This window comes from Bubalus bubalis, chromosome 5, assembly GCF_019923935.1.
Source record: "Bubalus bubalis isolate 160015118507 breed Murrah chromosome 5, NDDB_SH_1, whole genome shotgun sequence".
NCBI classification, from domain to species: domain Eukaryota; kingdom Metazoa; phylum Chordata; class Mammalia; order Artiodactyla; family Bovidae; genus Bubalus; species Bubalus bubalis.
The window spans coordinates 16,428,024-16,443,821 of NC_059161.1; the positions used below are offsets into that span (position 1 = coordinate 16,428,024).

Consider the following 15,798-nt stretch of genomic DNA (forward strand, 5'->3'; position numbering starts at 1 on the left):
AATTCCCCTTCCTCTTGCGGAATATTCAGTTAACAATTTTTCAAGTGTGTAGGTGCTTATGAAAAGCACATTTAGGAGACAAACTGGGGACTGAATCAACATCAGTGTGAAAATGCAGCTGGTGGGTGTGCACACACACAGGTGAGGCGCAGTGTCGGCTCACACACACAGCGAAGGCCGCTGGAAATCAGGGGACTCAACCTGAGGAAAGACAACCCCAGGGCAGAGAACGCCAAATACTGTTGCTGCTCATCACACTGAGTTGAGTTTACTGGGCCAGTAGGATACACGGTCTCTGAGCTGCCTTATTAAGGGTGATAGGATAAAAATGCTGAGTTGTTAACGCCTTTGCACAAGCCACTCTTTATTAGAACCCATCCCTTTCTGTAATCCTGCACATCGGTTTGAAATATTACTAAAAACAAAAATAACCCTGAAGCATATTCGATTTTTGACCTTCTTTCATTCCCCTAGATGACTTGTGAGTAGTTTAAATTTGTTAAGTTGGATTTTCTTTCAGGATAGGAAAGAAACAGTCTCTACACAGATCTGGTTGGAGAGAACATGGTTTAATTAAAGGCAAAGCTGATTTCAGCAGCTGCAGGTCTTGCACAGACAGACCAAAACAAATAAACAAAAACAAAAAGAAACACAAAAGAAAGTTTGCTACACAGAACCAGTTTCTGATGAAGATTCTCCTTTCCCTCCTCATTACTCCACACTGAGGATGATAAGGCGAGGAACCCCGCCCCAAGAGTCAAAAAACATTCCAAACACCAAATTCTCATGCAGAAATGGGACTGCAGACGGGACGTGGGCACTGCGGGAGCGAGACGGCGAACCTGGGGGGCGTGTCAAGGGTGCAAGAGTTGGTGACAGTTCAAACACTGGAATGTTGCGGCTGCCTAAACGCAGAGCTCCAACACGCAAAGTGGGTAAAGGCAGCAGGGAAGGGGGCGCGGGAGGGCAGGGATGGGAGGGTGGTGGTCACGGAGGAGGGGCTGGAGAGAAGCACAAAGGGTTTCATGTTGCCATTGGGTGGGGGACTACACCCTTTCAGACCTTTCAAAAAAAAAACATCAAAAACAAAAAACCCCAAACACCATGTCAAACTAAAAGAGCAATGATGTAAGCATTCGGGACTCCAACCACTCTCTCGGAAGAGCAATGAGCATGAATCTCTCACCCCCTTTCACTGCTGGGGTTGCCCAGACTCCAGTGACGACCGGGGCTCCTGGATGTGCTTTGCTCTGTAGCTGTTTTCCAGCTCTTGAGGCCCACGCTAGCTCCACACACTCACACGCACCGCCCCTCCCCTCCAGGGAGCAGACGGGCCAGTGTGCACACACACGAACACTCACACACACACACACACACATGCGCGCGCGAAGGAGAGCCCTCCCAGAAAACAAACCCTACACTAGCACAGCAATTGGACATTTAGATTGTTTCCATAATTTCCCCTTAAAATATTACTTTGCCAGGAAATGACTATCAGAAATGCTGTCCTTCTGTTTCTACACAAGAAAAATCTTCAGTCCTCTTTCCTTCTAATAAATATCAGATAAAAAGTTTCTTTTCCTTTCTTCCACCTTTTCCAGAATGGACTCCGTTGTGTTTTCCTTCTGTGCCTGATGCACACGTGTCCGTGTCCCCTTGAATTTCACTCTGAAAGTGGAGGCTGGGAGACCACAGCCGGGCAGGGGCCTGGCTGCTCAGCGGGCCATGCGCACGCCGCCACTTCCTTCCTCTTCAGACTGTCTTTTGGGCCCCAACTGCTGGCCCCCATGCTGTTGCTTCTTGGCGAGATGTTGTACACATTAGGAATAAGAACGATTACAGCACACAGCACAGGGTAGAAAGGGGGTGGAGGTAGGGACAGGAGGAGGTGGGTGGTAAGTAGGATGGGGGCACAAAAACCAACCAAACAAAAAGTAACCACACTGAAAGCTTCTACCTATTAAACTGTGTCAGGCCATGAATGGATTAGCCTGCCTGCTGTGGGACTGCCTGCGACACTACCGTAAGCTGGACAGGAGTCACAAACGTTCCTTTAGAGCCCTACGGCAGTCCTCGGCTAGTCCAGCCCAGCACCACCGGCCATGCGGCATCCTCAGCGGGGGCTCGAGCACCTACAGAGTGGAGGGCATTTTCGGCTGGAGTCTCCAGGCTAGAGGAGGGCCCACCAGAACCTTCTGAGTCCAAGCAGAGGCCGCGTCCTCGCCCTCATGGACCGTTTCCACGGGCTGAAGAGGTCGGTTTCCCCATCCTGTCACCACCGACCTCTCACAGGAACAGTGCATGGGGTTTTTCCTTGCTACACACTGACTAGAAGAAGCACATCTGTGTATGGAAGAATTCAGTGTGATATCTTACTACTGAGAGTAACAATAATAAAAGATGTTCAGGAGTAATTTCAACTACATTCTCAGTCAGCAAAGCAATCATTAATGGATTCCTATTTTATTCCCCAAAGAGGAAAAAAAAAGGACTGAGAAGTTCCCATTGGCTTCTCCCATCTGCCTTCCCTTCTCAGCTTTCACTTCCCATTTGGCTGGGGACATGCACGATGGAGAAGGTGAGAGGCGGTGATACCAGGTAACTGAGTGAGACAAACAGCAGTTCCTCTCCCCCTCCGGAAGGCCCCGGGGGGACGGAGAGTTCCTGATGGTTTTTTCTTTTTGTTGCACTGCGGACATTTCGTGCACACTCAGCGGGCTGGTGGAATACTTACACCCTCTCAACAGCGAGACACAGAAAAGAGGGCTGCCACCTGCAGGGGACTGCGTGGGTCAGTCCTGCAAACCCAGCATGCCATGGTTTATGGAGCCTTCATTCCCAGGGTGCCACTCTGGCCTCAGTGTGGAGGGTTCATGGCGCCTTGTCCCCGCTGCTGTTTCTGCTTCTGCTGCATTAACAGCTGCTCCAAAGCGGAAGGTCCAGGATGCATCATGGAACTGGACCAGATAGACTGAAAAACAGCCCAGAGCTTGTCAGCAGAGGTCACATGCTTGGTTGTCTGAAAGGGATCTGATTTTCAATCCCAGCCAAACATAAAGGTGAGTATGTCCCAAGATCCCCAAACCCTGAAAAAATCCAGCTATTACAAGGAGTTGCTGTAAGACCAGGTCCTTCAAGACTGGTTAGTTAGTTCTCATTAAGATCATTTTAAACCAGAAAAGGTGAAAGTATGTTTTCTATAAAGTCTTTTTACTAAAACTCAGCTCCATGTGAGAACAGACACTGACTAGAAAGGTTTTAGGCTGGCAAAACATTTATGAAATTAGATATCCTTCTTTTACTTGTTCAGAAAAGGAGCAAAGAAAATATTTCAAGATGAGTCAGAATTTTCTTAATCTTAGAATCCAACTAAAACCTTCATGTCTGTTCCCCTGAGGATACTGGTTTATCACTAGTGAATTCAAAAATTCAAAAAAAAAAAAAAAAAAAAAATCCTTTTAAAGAATCTTATAATGCAGACCATGCTTCTAAGACTTTGCCAGATATATAGTATGAATCAAATAATCCTAAGGGCCTTAGGAATAAGACTAGCTATTATGTGAATGAAAGCAGAGACATCTCATATGGTTCTTGTTCCTAATCCACTCACCTTTAGGCTTTCCATGAGGACAGCAGAGGAATCCTCCATGGATGGGCCATGGCCTGTCCAGGAGCCACTTGGAGCGCTGGCCTGATGCCAACTGCTCTCAGAGGATGATGTTGCTGAGAGATAATCGATGCCAAACCCACCCATGGCTAGGAATGAAGAGAAAAGAATAATTCAAGAAGATGTTCTTTCACTGCCAAAGGTCCAGGAAGGACACAGAGTAAGTTAGTTCACTTCTGCTAAGCAATAAAGACTGGATCTCACCTGGCTTATCAGTTTTCCACCGGTCTGCAGTTCTCCTATCCCTGTTATCTGGAGTCCCAATGGGTCCAAAATTGGAGAATGGGACAGAATTGTGGTTGTGTGTTGGAGGGGAGCTTGGCAGGCTGCTTGGGTTGGAGGAATGAGGAGACTGGCTGGCTGGTGTTGAATGATCTATTGAATAACAGCAACGCAGGACATTAAATAGAGATGTTTCACAAACATACCAAGAATGAAAGTTTCCGGTAGATTTATCACTTAAATTCTCTTAAAAATAACCACAGGGTTTCAGGAGAAAGGCAAAATAAAGGCCCCCAGAGGGACCCTGCCAGATGTACTAGTCTGTCTTACTGTACATGTCCAAGGCACGTTCCTTACCTTAAAAATAAAAATGTAGACAGTTTTGTCAAACGTATGCATTGTTTTGGTGTGCCTGTTTCAGATAAGTATATACTGGTCTTCTCTATCAGAGCAGAATTGCCTAACCATAAGAATTTTCCTGCAAAGAATGAATATCTACAAATAAAACTAAAAACAGCTGCAAACCTTAAGATAAAACTCATATTTTTCTCCCTTACAACTGTGCTCATTACTGAGAATGTAAAACAGCTTTTTTTAATGGCATTTATTATGTGAACCAGCTCACCAGGCTTTTTTACACCCTATTTTCCTTCAGAAGTTACTTTAAAAACAAATACAAACGACAACACAGAAATCGTAGTAACAGACAAAAACCACCAAATGCATAAAATTACCAAACCACACTATCTTTTGAGTGTACGGGTAATAATGCAAAGTCTATAATTTAAAGACTAGTCAATACCTGAACTGGCAGGAAGAGATGGAGACCATGGAGTCCCTTCAAAAAGCGAGTACAATGATGTTTCCTGGGGAGCCATTGAGGGATTAAGTTCTGCTTTGGAGCTGGTTGTCAGGTTCTTCCCGTATACCTCATTGAACACACTGTTATTTGGGTATCGTTCCTGAAAGACAATGACCACCAAGTTAACAGACTCACTCCAATGAAAGAAAATGTAGTGTTCATGCACGTGGATGCTCGATAAGACTTTCTTTGCAAGACAAACTTTTGAAGGCTTTTACTTATGTTTCTTTCAGTTTTCCTGTTTTTATTCATTTGCTTTTTACTTTCCCCCACCCTTTATCCTGCTCTATGTAAACCGCCCAGGTTAAAAAGTATGAATAATTTACTTGGCTGAACAAGAGCGCCCCGAAGATTTTATTATTAATGAGAAGTTAAACAATTCAAACTTACAAAAGTCTCCAGTATACCCTAATCAAAGCGGGGCAGGGGGTGGGGTAGGGGGGAGGTGGAGGTGGTAAAATCAGATACCTGGAAAACACCAATATATGGAAGAGAAAGGAAAGAGAAAAACAGATGTATTGAGATAGACTGGAAAAGAAAATGCTAGCCCACAGCAGGATGCCTCACTGTTTACGCACCTGATTGAGGGAGAATCCGGTGAGGGACAGGAAAGAGGATGAATGTGACATGAGCTCTGAGGGCTTCTCCAGTAAGGATTTCTTCATAGTCCCAGAGGGAAAACAAAAGATAGTTAAATTATGCTTTCCATTTTCTTAGTACTAATTTTAAAATACCATACAAGCAAAATAAAAGACCACAATTTAAGAATACCTGTATTCATCTCTTGTACAAATTAAAGCTTAGAAAGTATCCATTCAACTCGGATTAATTTTTATTAATACCATGGTCCCGCTAACGGCCAGTCGTCACAGGTGAGTCAGACAGAACCCTCCTGATCGGTGCTTCTAACTTAAGCACAGAAATCCTGGCAGGGACCCTGGAAGCTGGCAGTACTGAGTATTCACCGGGTAAGAACCTCAGGAATCCCTGTCACTAGCTGCATGTAAAATACTCTCAAAACAAGACGCTGAGCTGATCAAACACGGTTTTCTTCCTAATTTGTTGCCCCCTCGCTAGAATCTTAAAAAACGGACATTAATGACTTTAAAAAAGCCTTTAGATCCATTTGACAACTGGTTTTGTTAGCATGGTTCCTAAGCAACTCTATCTGTGGTATGTATTCAAACACTTGCTAAAGTCGTTTACATTTATTGGTCCTTAAGAAACTCATTGGTTTAAAAAAAAAAAAAGCGGAATCTCTGATGCTATCACTGAACTGTTGGTCAACAAAGCATTTATTAAACACTTGCTACATGCAAGGCACTGTCACACACATGACATCATTAATGATGTTAAATATAGGAAGGGCTATAGTTAAGGTTGTTTTTTTAACATGACAAAACCCCACTAAAAGCACCCCCCTCCTTGTTTCTCCATTAGGTTCATTTCCAGCAGAAGGTAAGCACAACAAGAATTAAGGGGTTAGGAAACCAGTGAACAGAAAGGCGCTCTGCCCCTAGGCCCTTAAGCCACCCAGCAAAAAAAAAAAAAAAAAAAAAAAAACCCCAGCAAGAAAGGCAAACAGGTGGAGCAGCAGTTGAGTAGCTGGGCTCTCCACGACCTCTAGGCGCTGCCACTGCACTTCTACCATCTGGGTGTCCAGCGGATCTTTTATTTCTGCTCACTTGGGGAGGGCGGGGAGGGGGAGGTCTGTGTGGCCACTCACTCAGAAAAATTCTTAAGGGAACTTCAAGTGCCAGAGATGGCAGTTTCTGTCAGGAGAGCCATTAAGCTTTTATTTCTAGCACTAAAATCAGTGCACTTTAGTCTTGTGAACGTTTTCTTACCCTGTGTTTATGGGAAAGAAACAGCAAGAATGTGGAACTCAAAAATGTTTCACACTTTATTAAGATCAGGGAGGGGGGTAAAAAACCTCCTAGCATACATCTTTCTTGGCAGTTCCCGACCTCAGTAAAACATGTAAATAATGGCATCCTTTGAAATGCAGACTGGGTATAGAAGATTATTTTTAAAAGATACTACTAATCAATTCTGAGACCTTATCTCTGTGCTCACTCATTGATGGTACTCCAATCATGTTTTTAAATAGAGTCCTCTTCATATTACAAATCTGGCTCTGAATTTAGATCAGGGATCTTAGTTAACCAAACAGAAAAGAACCACTTACTGTTCAGTAAAATCAATCTAGAATATTTTTATTCAGTAAAACACGTGGAACATTATTTCATTTCATATTTTGAATACATGAGGAAAAATCTCACTGTTCCTAAGCAAGATTAAATGACACCTAAAATCCCTGGGTCCAGGTGGAAATGACACCTGAAAAGGAGGTTAATTTCCCAGCATTACATCCTGTGTGTGCCCAGCCCTGCAAGATGCTCTCTGGATAACATATATTACAAAGCTACAAGATTTGAGGAAACTATGGGACAGAAAAGTTTTGCCACATTTTACTGTCATGTGAATGTTAGTTTGGGCAATCAGGAAATAAGCTTTAAAATTCTGGTAAAAAAAGGAAAGCCCCAGAAAGAAGAAACTACCTATTCTACTACAAAATCTCAGAAGAAAAGGCAGGGGTTACAGCAAGAGAAAGAATTACATCAAATACATACAAAGAGGCTTCGTCCAGGAAGAGAGGCGAGAGGCCCCAGCAGAGCTGGGTAAAGATCAGGAGGGTTAGAAAAAATCAGCTCTTCCTCTTCCTCCAAGGCAGCCAGACTCTTTAACAGGTCCGGAGGAAGCAGAGGGGAGCCTTTGGGATCCTAGTGACAGAAAGGATCACAGTGAGATGCAATGTGGGATGACAAAAGCACAGCGGAGTAGTCGCATCATTAGGGGGATGAAGGCAGGTAAAGTCGAGGAGGAAGCTGTAAGGAACAGAAGACAGCGTTATGCAAAGAGGAAACGGCTTCCAAACACCAAAGCAAAGTGACACAAGGACAATGAGAAGGAAAGATCAAGACAACAGACAGAAGCAAAGACAGTGACAAGCAGAGCAGAACACAGAAGGCTAGTGGACAGCCAGCGCGACGACGCAAGGCAGCAAAGAGACGCGCGTATCTTGGGCTAACAGAGAAACAGCTTTTTTTTTTTAAAAGGTACCAATACACACCTGTTTCTCATGAGTAAAAAGGGCAAAGACAGGGAACTCCACCATCAAAGGTGACAGGCTAAATCTGTTCCTCTCAGAAAGCCACTTGCTTAAATATGCAGTAAATCTACTTTTAAACTTAGATGATTCAGCCCAACTGAGAGGAGCTTTGTCTCAGAATTCTCTAATGTGCTGCCTTAGAGATTTCTGCACACGGTCCTCTCTGCCAGACCGTCACAGTTCAACGTCAGGAACGGCATTCTTCAGCTTCCCCAAATCTATGTGGCGGGAAGAGGGCACCAAGAGCTGTACCCACTTACTCAGTGGCGGTCTGTAGCACTAATGAAATCAGAGGGACCTTTAAACATCTACCTGAGGTCTCTGAAGTGCCTGGTGACAGGGAAGGACACGCACCTCAAATGGCATCCTGGGCACAGGGTCCTGCTCTGGACGGAAGACTCCCGGGGACCGTCTGCCCCTGCGGTCCACGCTGGCTTGCTGCGCCATCACAGCTCTGTTATCAGCAGCGCTGTAGGCAGAATCCCAGTAGAACTCTGGGATCTTGACTTCTGAGGGGTTATGGTTATATGGCTCCATGGGGAAAGGCTTCATTGTTTTCTCGAGAGGCTGCTGCTGCCTTACAGGAGGTTGCAACGACGGCTCAAACAGTTTTATGGGGTCTTGGGTTTGAAGGTAGTAGGGCTGTTTCACAGGCATGATTTTCCCTAATGGGCCTTGAACCTGAGGGGGATTCCACAGCTGTTTGGAGGCATCTGCCTGTTGATACTAAAAAAAGAGATGCCTGGTTCACCAAGATGAGGATAAAAATGCAATGTGACTTCACTCAGAACTCACAGAGAGAACCTGAGAGATTTTACCACCAACAAAACTCCGGGTCATGCAGGGTTCTTTGCTCTTTAGGTTTTTCAATACGCAGAGCTTTCTGGGAACAGATTAAGGGCACTGAGTTCATATTCTCTTTCAATTCCAATATTAAGAGGTTTAATAAATGAGGCTGTGAGTGTGGGTGGGTGGGCACGCATCCATTTCCCCTTCTGCTTCAAGTGCTGCAGGATGATGATACTTAAGACTGGTGTCACAGTTCCCTTAACATCTCATCAAGAGCACAATTCTGTTTCCCTTCTGTAGTTCAGGTTTAAATATGGGACATTATTTACAGAAAATCCCTTTCTATAAAGCCGACAAGCAGTAGCAGGAAAGTATGGTAGGTAATATCTATTCTCCTTTACAAAAGTAGAAAGAACAACCGAACTTTCCTAAACAGCGAAGACTGCTGTGTTCCCATAATCATTACAAGTCTAAGCAAAAAGTAGCTGAATGCTTTTGTTTTTTAAATTGGAGGATAACCGCATTACAATGTTGTATGCTTTCTGCCATACAACAACCTGAATCAGCCGCAGGTACACATACAGCCCCTCCCTCCCACATCCCACCCCTGCCCCACCCCATCCTACCTGCCCACCCCGTTCCACCCTCCCCAGGTTGAGCTCCCTGTGTCATAAAGCAACTTCCCATTAGCTCTCTATTTTACTGAGGGAGGTGGATTAACTAGTATTTTTAATTAACTTGACACTGAATGATTTCAGGTGCTCCTCTCCTCACCTCAGCTGGAAGTACACACACTTGTAACTCACCTGCTGGAATCCAGAGTGGTGAGGAGGACTTTTCCCCAAAGCCGGCACAGCTTTTGTAGGGGACTGTTGCTGCTGAGCTAGAGCCTGAACCTGCAGCTGGCCTGCAGTCTGTGCTGCTGGCGGAGCTGGCAGAGGTGGGAGGGGCTGCTGGGAAGGTGGCTGAGGCTGCTGAGGTCCCTGGGTCACTGGCCCTGGTCCGGAGGGCCGTTGCTGGCTGTAAGGAATGTGGGACTGTTTCCCAGCTTGCACCTGGTTTCCTGGTGGAGAGTGAGCTGTAGGCTGAAGAAAGGTTCCTGGGACAGAAACACCAGCTGGGAAGGTGTAACCTGAGCCCATAGAAAATGCCACAGGAGGGGGGATAACATATGTTGGGGGCGGGAACCCTTCAAAACAGAAGAACATCGTTTTAGTTCTAAGGAAACTTAGCAAACGAAAGACAAAAATTAGTCATCTGGGGCTGGGGTGGAGAAGAGGTTTTCTAATAAATCATGAAAGACAGGCATCAAGCATCAAGTAAGATGCAAGTGTCAACCTTTAACCTGATTTCAAGAATTAAATACAGATTACTGCCTGCTACTTCTATCCACTGAGGCAACTGGAGTGTCCTAAAAGTTTCTCGGATGCCACGTTTAGTGACAGGCACTCCTACATAACAACGAGCACGCACTTGCGCATAAACTACAGGCAAATGGCTCAAAAACCATTGAAACCTTGGGGGAAAGAGAACTCCTTATACCTTTTGATATTAAGGATTTAGTCATGTCCCGCAGAGTCTAGAATTTCTCAGCAGGTGAACAGAAACTCCTACACAGACGGAATTCAGCAGAAGACATTGCAAAACATGTATTTACCTGGCCGGCTGGGAAGAGGAGGGAAGGCTCCAGGGTGATGAATGGGGATGAACTGGGAGTTACTTGCTTGACTTGGGGTTTGAGTTACAGGTGTTTTCCTGGCTTCAGACACTGGAGTCTTTCTTAACTCTGTCTGAGATTTTACCTATGACCAACCAGAAGCAAGACTACCTATAATAATCTGAAACTCAAATGAGACAGAAAGCAGCACCTACTCTAACAAAGGATTTAAAACCCTATGTTAAAAAAAAAGTAAAGTACATGCTTATTCACTTCACCTAAATTAAAAATGGGAACATCAAATTACTTAAATACCTCAAAAAGCTGTTAAGGGCTTAGTTTTACTCGTATAGTTATTCTGCTTTCACAAAATCACAGAAGTACGAAATATGGAAGAGGACTGAGAACTCATTTCTTTTATAAATGAGACACCCAATGCCAACAGGTTGAAACAGTTGCCTATTATCTTAAGCCAATGTTATCAGCCCCAGGGCCCTGTATTCGCTAATTCATTAAGAACATACATGAATTGATAATGACCACTAGCTCACAGATGAGACACTTTGGCCCTCAGTGTAACTTCATCTGGGAGGCTTTAAAGGTATCAGTCAAGCATCCACCCTCCACCCTGCAACCCTACCACCCCCAGAATAAATGAGGATACTTTCAGCAGTAAAAGAATCAGGCCTGACATCCTACACGTGGCGCCAGAGAAGCAGATGCCATATGCATTGCTCAAGTAATACAAAGATGAATAAAATGAGGAAAACTGGCAGCATTTAATAGAAAACTTAGGATGAGGTACAGAGGGTGGTGATACACTGATTATTGTCAGGCTTTCTTTAATCACAGATACTCAGATTTAAAAGGGATGAGAGACTGGAAGAAGATTTCACTTTCCTGGACCTTTCTGGGAGGCAGTTTCAGAGAATGAAGGCAGAGCAGGCAGGAAATAGCTGAACTCTTTACCCCTAAAACACTGATCTCTGGCTTTACAGTTCTTTTGGCATTTGTCCCTTGCCTTTCCCCAACACCTCTCACTCTCCCTGTGCCTTTCCTCAATTTCTACCATGTTCTTTCTCTGTTTCTCCCCCTACTATTACTATTAAAATGGAACTATTATGTTCTTTCCCCAAAAAAACCTTGTAAGGGAAATACACTGTAGATATTGTTTATCTGAAAGCAGCTTTCAAAAATGTAAGATTCCTCATGCCTACTGTAAATAAATATATTTGCCAAAATGTGTTTAATGAATCAAATGGCTACAAACATTGGTGGTATTAATAAGACCAGTACGAGTAAAGACCTTTTTCTGTTTGTATGAAATCATCTGTATCTCTTTGGAAAGATACATACATACATATATATATAAACAAGTCACTAATAACTGAGTAGTGTTTATCTTTCCCCAGCAGGAGACTTGGATTCTTGCTTTACAAATTCCCATGAGTCAGGATAACACTGAGGTTATACAATGCTACTGGCTGGGGCAGATAGAAATGTCAAGGAAAATCTTTTTCCAAAAATGTGTTTCATTTTGTATAGTGAATCTGGGGGGAAAAAAAAACAAAACCCCATGAAACATCACTGTGTAAGCCTCAACATACTCAACTATGTGGGATCTATAAAGATCTCAAATTTTTAAAAAATCGTAGTTATAGCTCCCAAAGAAAATGTAATTATCTGTGAAATCGAGAGCTCTGCAACTGGGCTCATTTCCTACTACTTAAACTGGAGAGAACTGACAGAGATGTCCAATCAGGTTAGGATTTTTTCACTCACATTACAACTTCTGTGAACTGACAAGAGTACAGATCTACCATAGTTCTTCACATTACCTTACTATGCAGCCTTCTTAGAGTGCACGGAAGCTTCCAGAATAGCCAATTCTCAAGGGTCTAGGAGCGAATGGAACGCTTGCCTTTTGTGTGAGCCTTCCTCTACCTGCTTTACAGTTCAAACACAGCTTACCTGCACTGCCACACTCTGCTTTCCTGTTTCCTGTAACTTTTCTAAGGTGCATTTCTTGGTTTCTGTTTTCCTCTTGTTGTTGTCCTTCTTTCCATCATTCTTAGTTACAGCTACTCCTTTGCTATAGTCCCTTCTCACCTCTTTGGGAGGAAAACTTCTGCCTTGGTCTCTGTTCACTTCTCGGGGCTTAATGTTCTCTTTGAAGGTGACCACTGGTTTCTCTCCCGTGTCACAGCTGTTGCTTAGATTCCGGCCTGTCGACAGCACTGATTTCAGTCCTGGGTTCCCGTCAGCTGCCAGGGACTCTATGATGGTTGTGTCTTGCAGAATGAGGTTCTCTTTGGCTTCACTGGGGTCTTCCAGTATTAACTCTGGGATTTCTGTGATAAACAACAATTTCCCTACCTCATTTTCACACTGAATCAGCCTAAAAAAGTAAAAATAAATCCATATATGAAAAACATAAATCAAAAACAATAACAGCTGAACTTTGTATGGGTCCCACAGCCTTAAAATGTGGGAAACAGCAGGATGCAATAGCGTGGATTTGGGGAACATAAACAGCAGTTCTGTAGAAACTCACATTCTCATTATGCCACCACACATCGCCACAACACACACCTAGGCCCTTTTAACATTTTTCTAGTAAGTACAGTTACATTTGCTCAGCGTGTTTTAAGCACAAGACACTAGACTGGGCCCTTGATGTTCCTATTTTATACGTGTGAAAACTGAAGCTCAGAGATGCACAAGCATCATCCTGGTCCGTCTTGACTGAAACTGACCACCACGCATGCCCTTGTCAACACAAATCACCATAACTGTGAACATACAATTTAGTTAAGATTTATACAGATGTTTATAAATTGGAGAAGCATCTCGTAATAAATAAGGGAGACAAGGCCAGTTCCTCTAAAAGAGGCAGGGTAATAAGAGGACAGAGATTAAAGAGATTCTAAAGATCACTAGGGTCATAATCCTATGCTGTGTTCCCAACCTTTTGACTTAAGAGTTTACAATCAATAGCTTTATACCAAAGTGTAAAACTCATATGGGGTGTGTGTATGTATCTGATGAGGAATACCTTGGCTGATTATCTGCAATCCATTTGCCTATAGAGATCAAACGCTGCTGTCGTATTTGTCGTTGCTGACCCTCTTTGTCTCCTGTAATACCCTGATGACCTTTGGAAAAATCCAAGTTCCTAAAATTGACATAAGCAAATTATAGAAAATTAAACCTAATGAACTGCAATGGCTTCAGATTTTTCCATACAGGTTAGCTATTTGTTGTAATTAGCTGCATTTGCTTGAACTTATTTATACTCTTAAAGACTGTGAATACCATGAAACAAAGCAATATTAATGTGATATTTTTATTTATATTTCACTTTCTCATGGAGGAGTTGAAATAAATCACAATGTTTTATTAGGAATGACTTTTTTTTTAATATAAATAAAGTTTTTATTTAATAGTAAGCTCACATTGTAACTTACTTCAAACAACCATGGCAATGCTAGAGTCTCTGAGATATCTATTCTAACAGACAGTATTATCTATTCATTTCAAGGTGGCCCAATCTAAATCAGAAAAAAATGAACACATACCATAAAGTGTACAGAGCAAAAAACTCACTGACATTAGAAAAGTAAGTCAACCTAAAAAGTAAGGGTTTTTCAAATTTGTCTTTAAGCTATCATAAAAAAAAAAAAAAAAAAAAATGGCAGCAGCATCTAAGAACTTCCAGGCAGTAGGCCAGAAACTGAGGATACAAAGATAAAGAGTCTCCTGACCTTAAGGAACAAATAATTATGATTTAATCCGAAGAGATAAAAGCTAAGCAAAGAATAAGAGAAGCATTATAAAAGAAACATTACTGTCTTCTGATAAGCTTTGAAAAGGTTCACAAAATAAGTGATACCTGACCTGGACCCTGGACAGGTATGGTTAAGAGCTTACAGATTAGTAAGTAAGGGAAGGATGAAAGAGGAATGTGAACGTTTCAGGCACAGCATGAACAACGTTTTGGAGGAATAAAAATACAGAGCTATTCCAGTACAGGTCACAGTTTATGCATAACGTGTAGCTACTGGAGGGGAAGGGGGTGAAAGTCGCAGGAAATATGGCTGAAAAACTAAGCTTTTGGACATCGAGATAAAAAAGATATTTTAACAACTGGGGATGTGTAAATTGAAGTTTTCTGTACTAGTAATGGGACATCATAAAATCTATACTTTATAATTGCAGAAGCAGAGTAAAAATGGACTAAGAACTTTTAAGTAGGGAAGTACATTAGGAAGCTTTTGTATACTCTACTAGGTAAACAGTGACAAAGGCCACCTACCTGAAAGAAGGTCTCAAAGCCAAGAATCCTTGTAACTCAAACTCCTCTGGAAGTGGTGTTGCTAGAGAACGGGAGAAATCAAGACTTGTAAACATTTCAATTAAAATATTATTGTTCAGCAGGATATTGCTTCCTATATTAAAAAAAGAATATTTTCTAGACAGAAAGAAAGATTAATGCTCATAGTTCTCTGTTCCTCTTTATAGTTACTGTGATAAAATAACTTACCTGTCAAGCCCCGACCTGTGGCCTCTGAGCCCGTGACATTGCCCTCATACTCACCTATGACTCAAGGCTGAGGAGGATGGGTACGAAGGACTATTTTTTCCCCTAGCAGCCTTAAAAATTCATAGCTCGATCCATTAATCACAATGTTTAGATTATCTCCTTGTTAACTCAAAGCACTGAATACCAACATTACATCACCCAGGAGCTTGTAAGAAATACAGAATCGTGGGCATTATCCCAAACCTACGGAATCATAAACTGCATTTTAACAAGATCCCAAGTGATTCATTTGCAAATATGATGCTTGAGGGGCACTGATCTAATGGAAGAAAAATAATCAGAAAGGAGTCAATTACAGTTTGTTCAATGCAGTGCTACTTATAATGGGGCAAAGTTTTAAGCAAATGGATAATGATTAAATAAATTATGGCATAGCCATAGGATGGAATATTAAGCAGCCTTTAAAAATTCATGTTCCAAAATGTTTAAATGACAAAGGAAAATTCTAACAGTATCTCGTTAAATTTATAAAGCATGTGTGTGTGTGTGTGTGTGTGTGTGTGTGTGTGGCTTAGTCATGTCCACTCCCCATGGACTGTAGCCCACCAGACTCCTCTGTCCATGGAATTCTCCAGGCAAGAATACCGGGGTGGGTTGCCATTTCCTTCTCCAGGGGATCTTCCAGACCCAGGGATCAAACCTGGGCTTCCTGTATTGCAGGCAGATTCTTGTGGACTATATCACATAACTTTAACGATATGATATCAATCACATGCAGGTATATGTATGTACAAAGAAGTAAAAGCCTCAAAGAAAATAAGAGTATCGTGAATAGTACGGAGAGTATTTCTGTATGAGAGAACTAAGGGGGACTTGTGTTCTTTAT

The 15,798-nt window shown here is 42.6% G+C and overlaps 1 protein-coding gene across 10 annotated transcripts in view; it reads right to left on the bottom strand.

Annotated features, from left to right (window-relative positions):
- Positions 1–550: 550 nt before the first annotated feature.
- Positions 551–15,798, bottom strand: part of SMG7 (SMG7 nonsense mediated mRNA decay factor) — an 86,384-nt gene continuing 71,136 nt past the window's right edge. For 4 of the 10 annotated variants that reach the window (XM_025285497.3, XM_006048642.4, XM_025285494.2 and 1 more), the window contains 12 exons: positions 14,685–14,745; positions 13,425–13,544; positions 12,341–12,767; positions 10,370–10,514; positions 9,519–9,901; positions 8,278–8,649; positions 7,385–7,534; positions 5,330–5,410; positions 4,692–4,851; positions 3,872–4,042; positions 3,611–3,756; positions 551–2,971 (listed from right to left, as the gene is read on the bottom strand). In XM_025285497.3, the coding sequence (XP_025141282.1) occupies positions 2,858–2,971; positions 3,611–3,756; positions 3,872–4,042; positions 4,692–4,851; positions 5,330–5,410; positions 7,385–7,534; positions 8,278–8,649; positions 9,519–9,901; positions 10,370–10,514; positions 12,341–12,767; positions 13,425–13,544; positions 14,685–14,745 (2,330 nt within the window). In that variant the 3' untranslated portion in view covers positions 551–2,857. Of the gene's footprint in view, positions 2,972–3,610; positions 3,757–3,871; positions 4,043–4,691; positions 4,852–5,329; positions 5,411–7,384; positions 7,535–8,235; positions 8,650–9,518; positions 9,902–10,369; positions 10,515–12,340; positions 12,768–13,424; positions 13,545–14,684; positions 14,746–15,798 lie in introns of all 10 variants that reach the window. The other 6 variants (XM_025285496.2, XM_025285495.2, XM_044942744.2 and 3 more) reach the window with 6 other exon arrangements.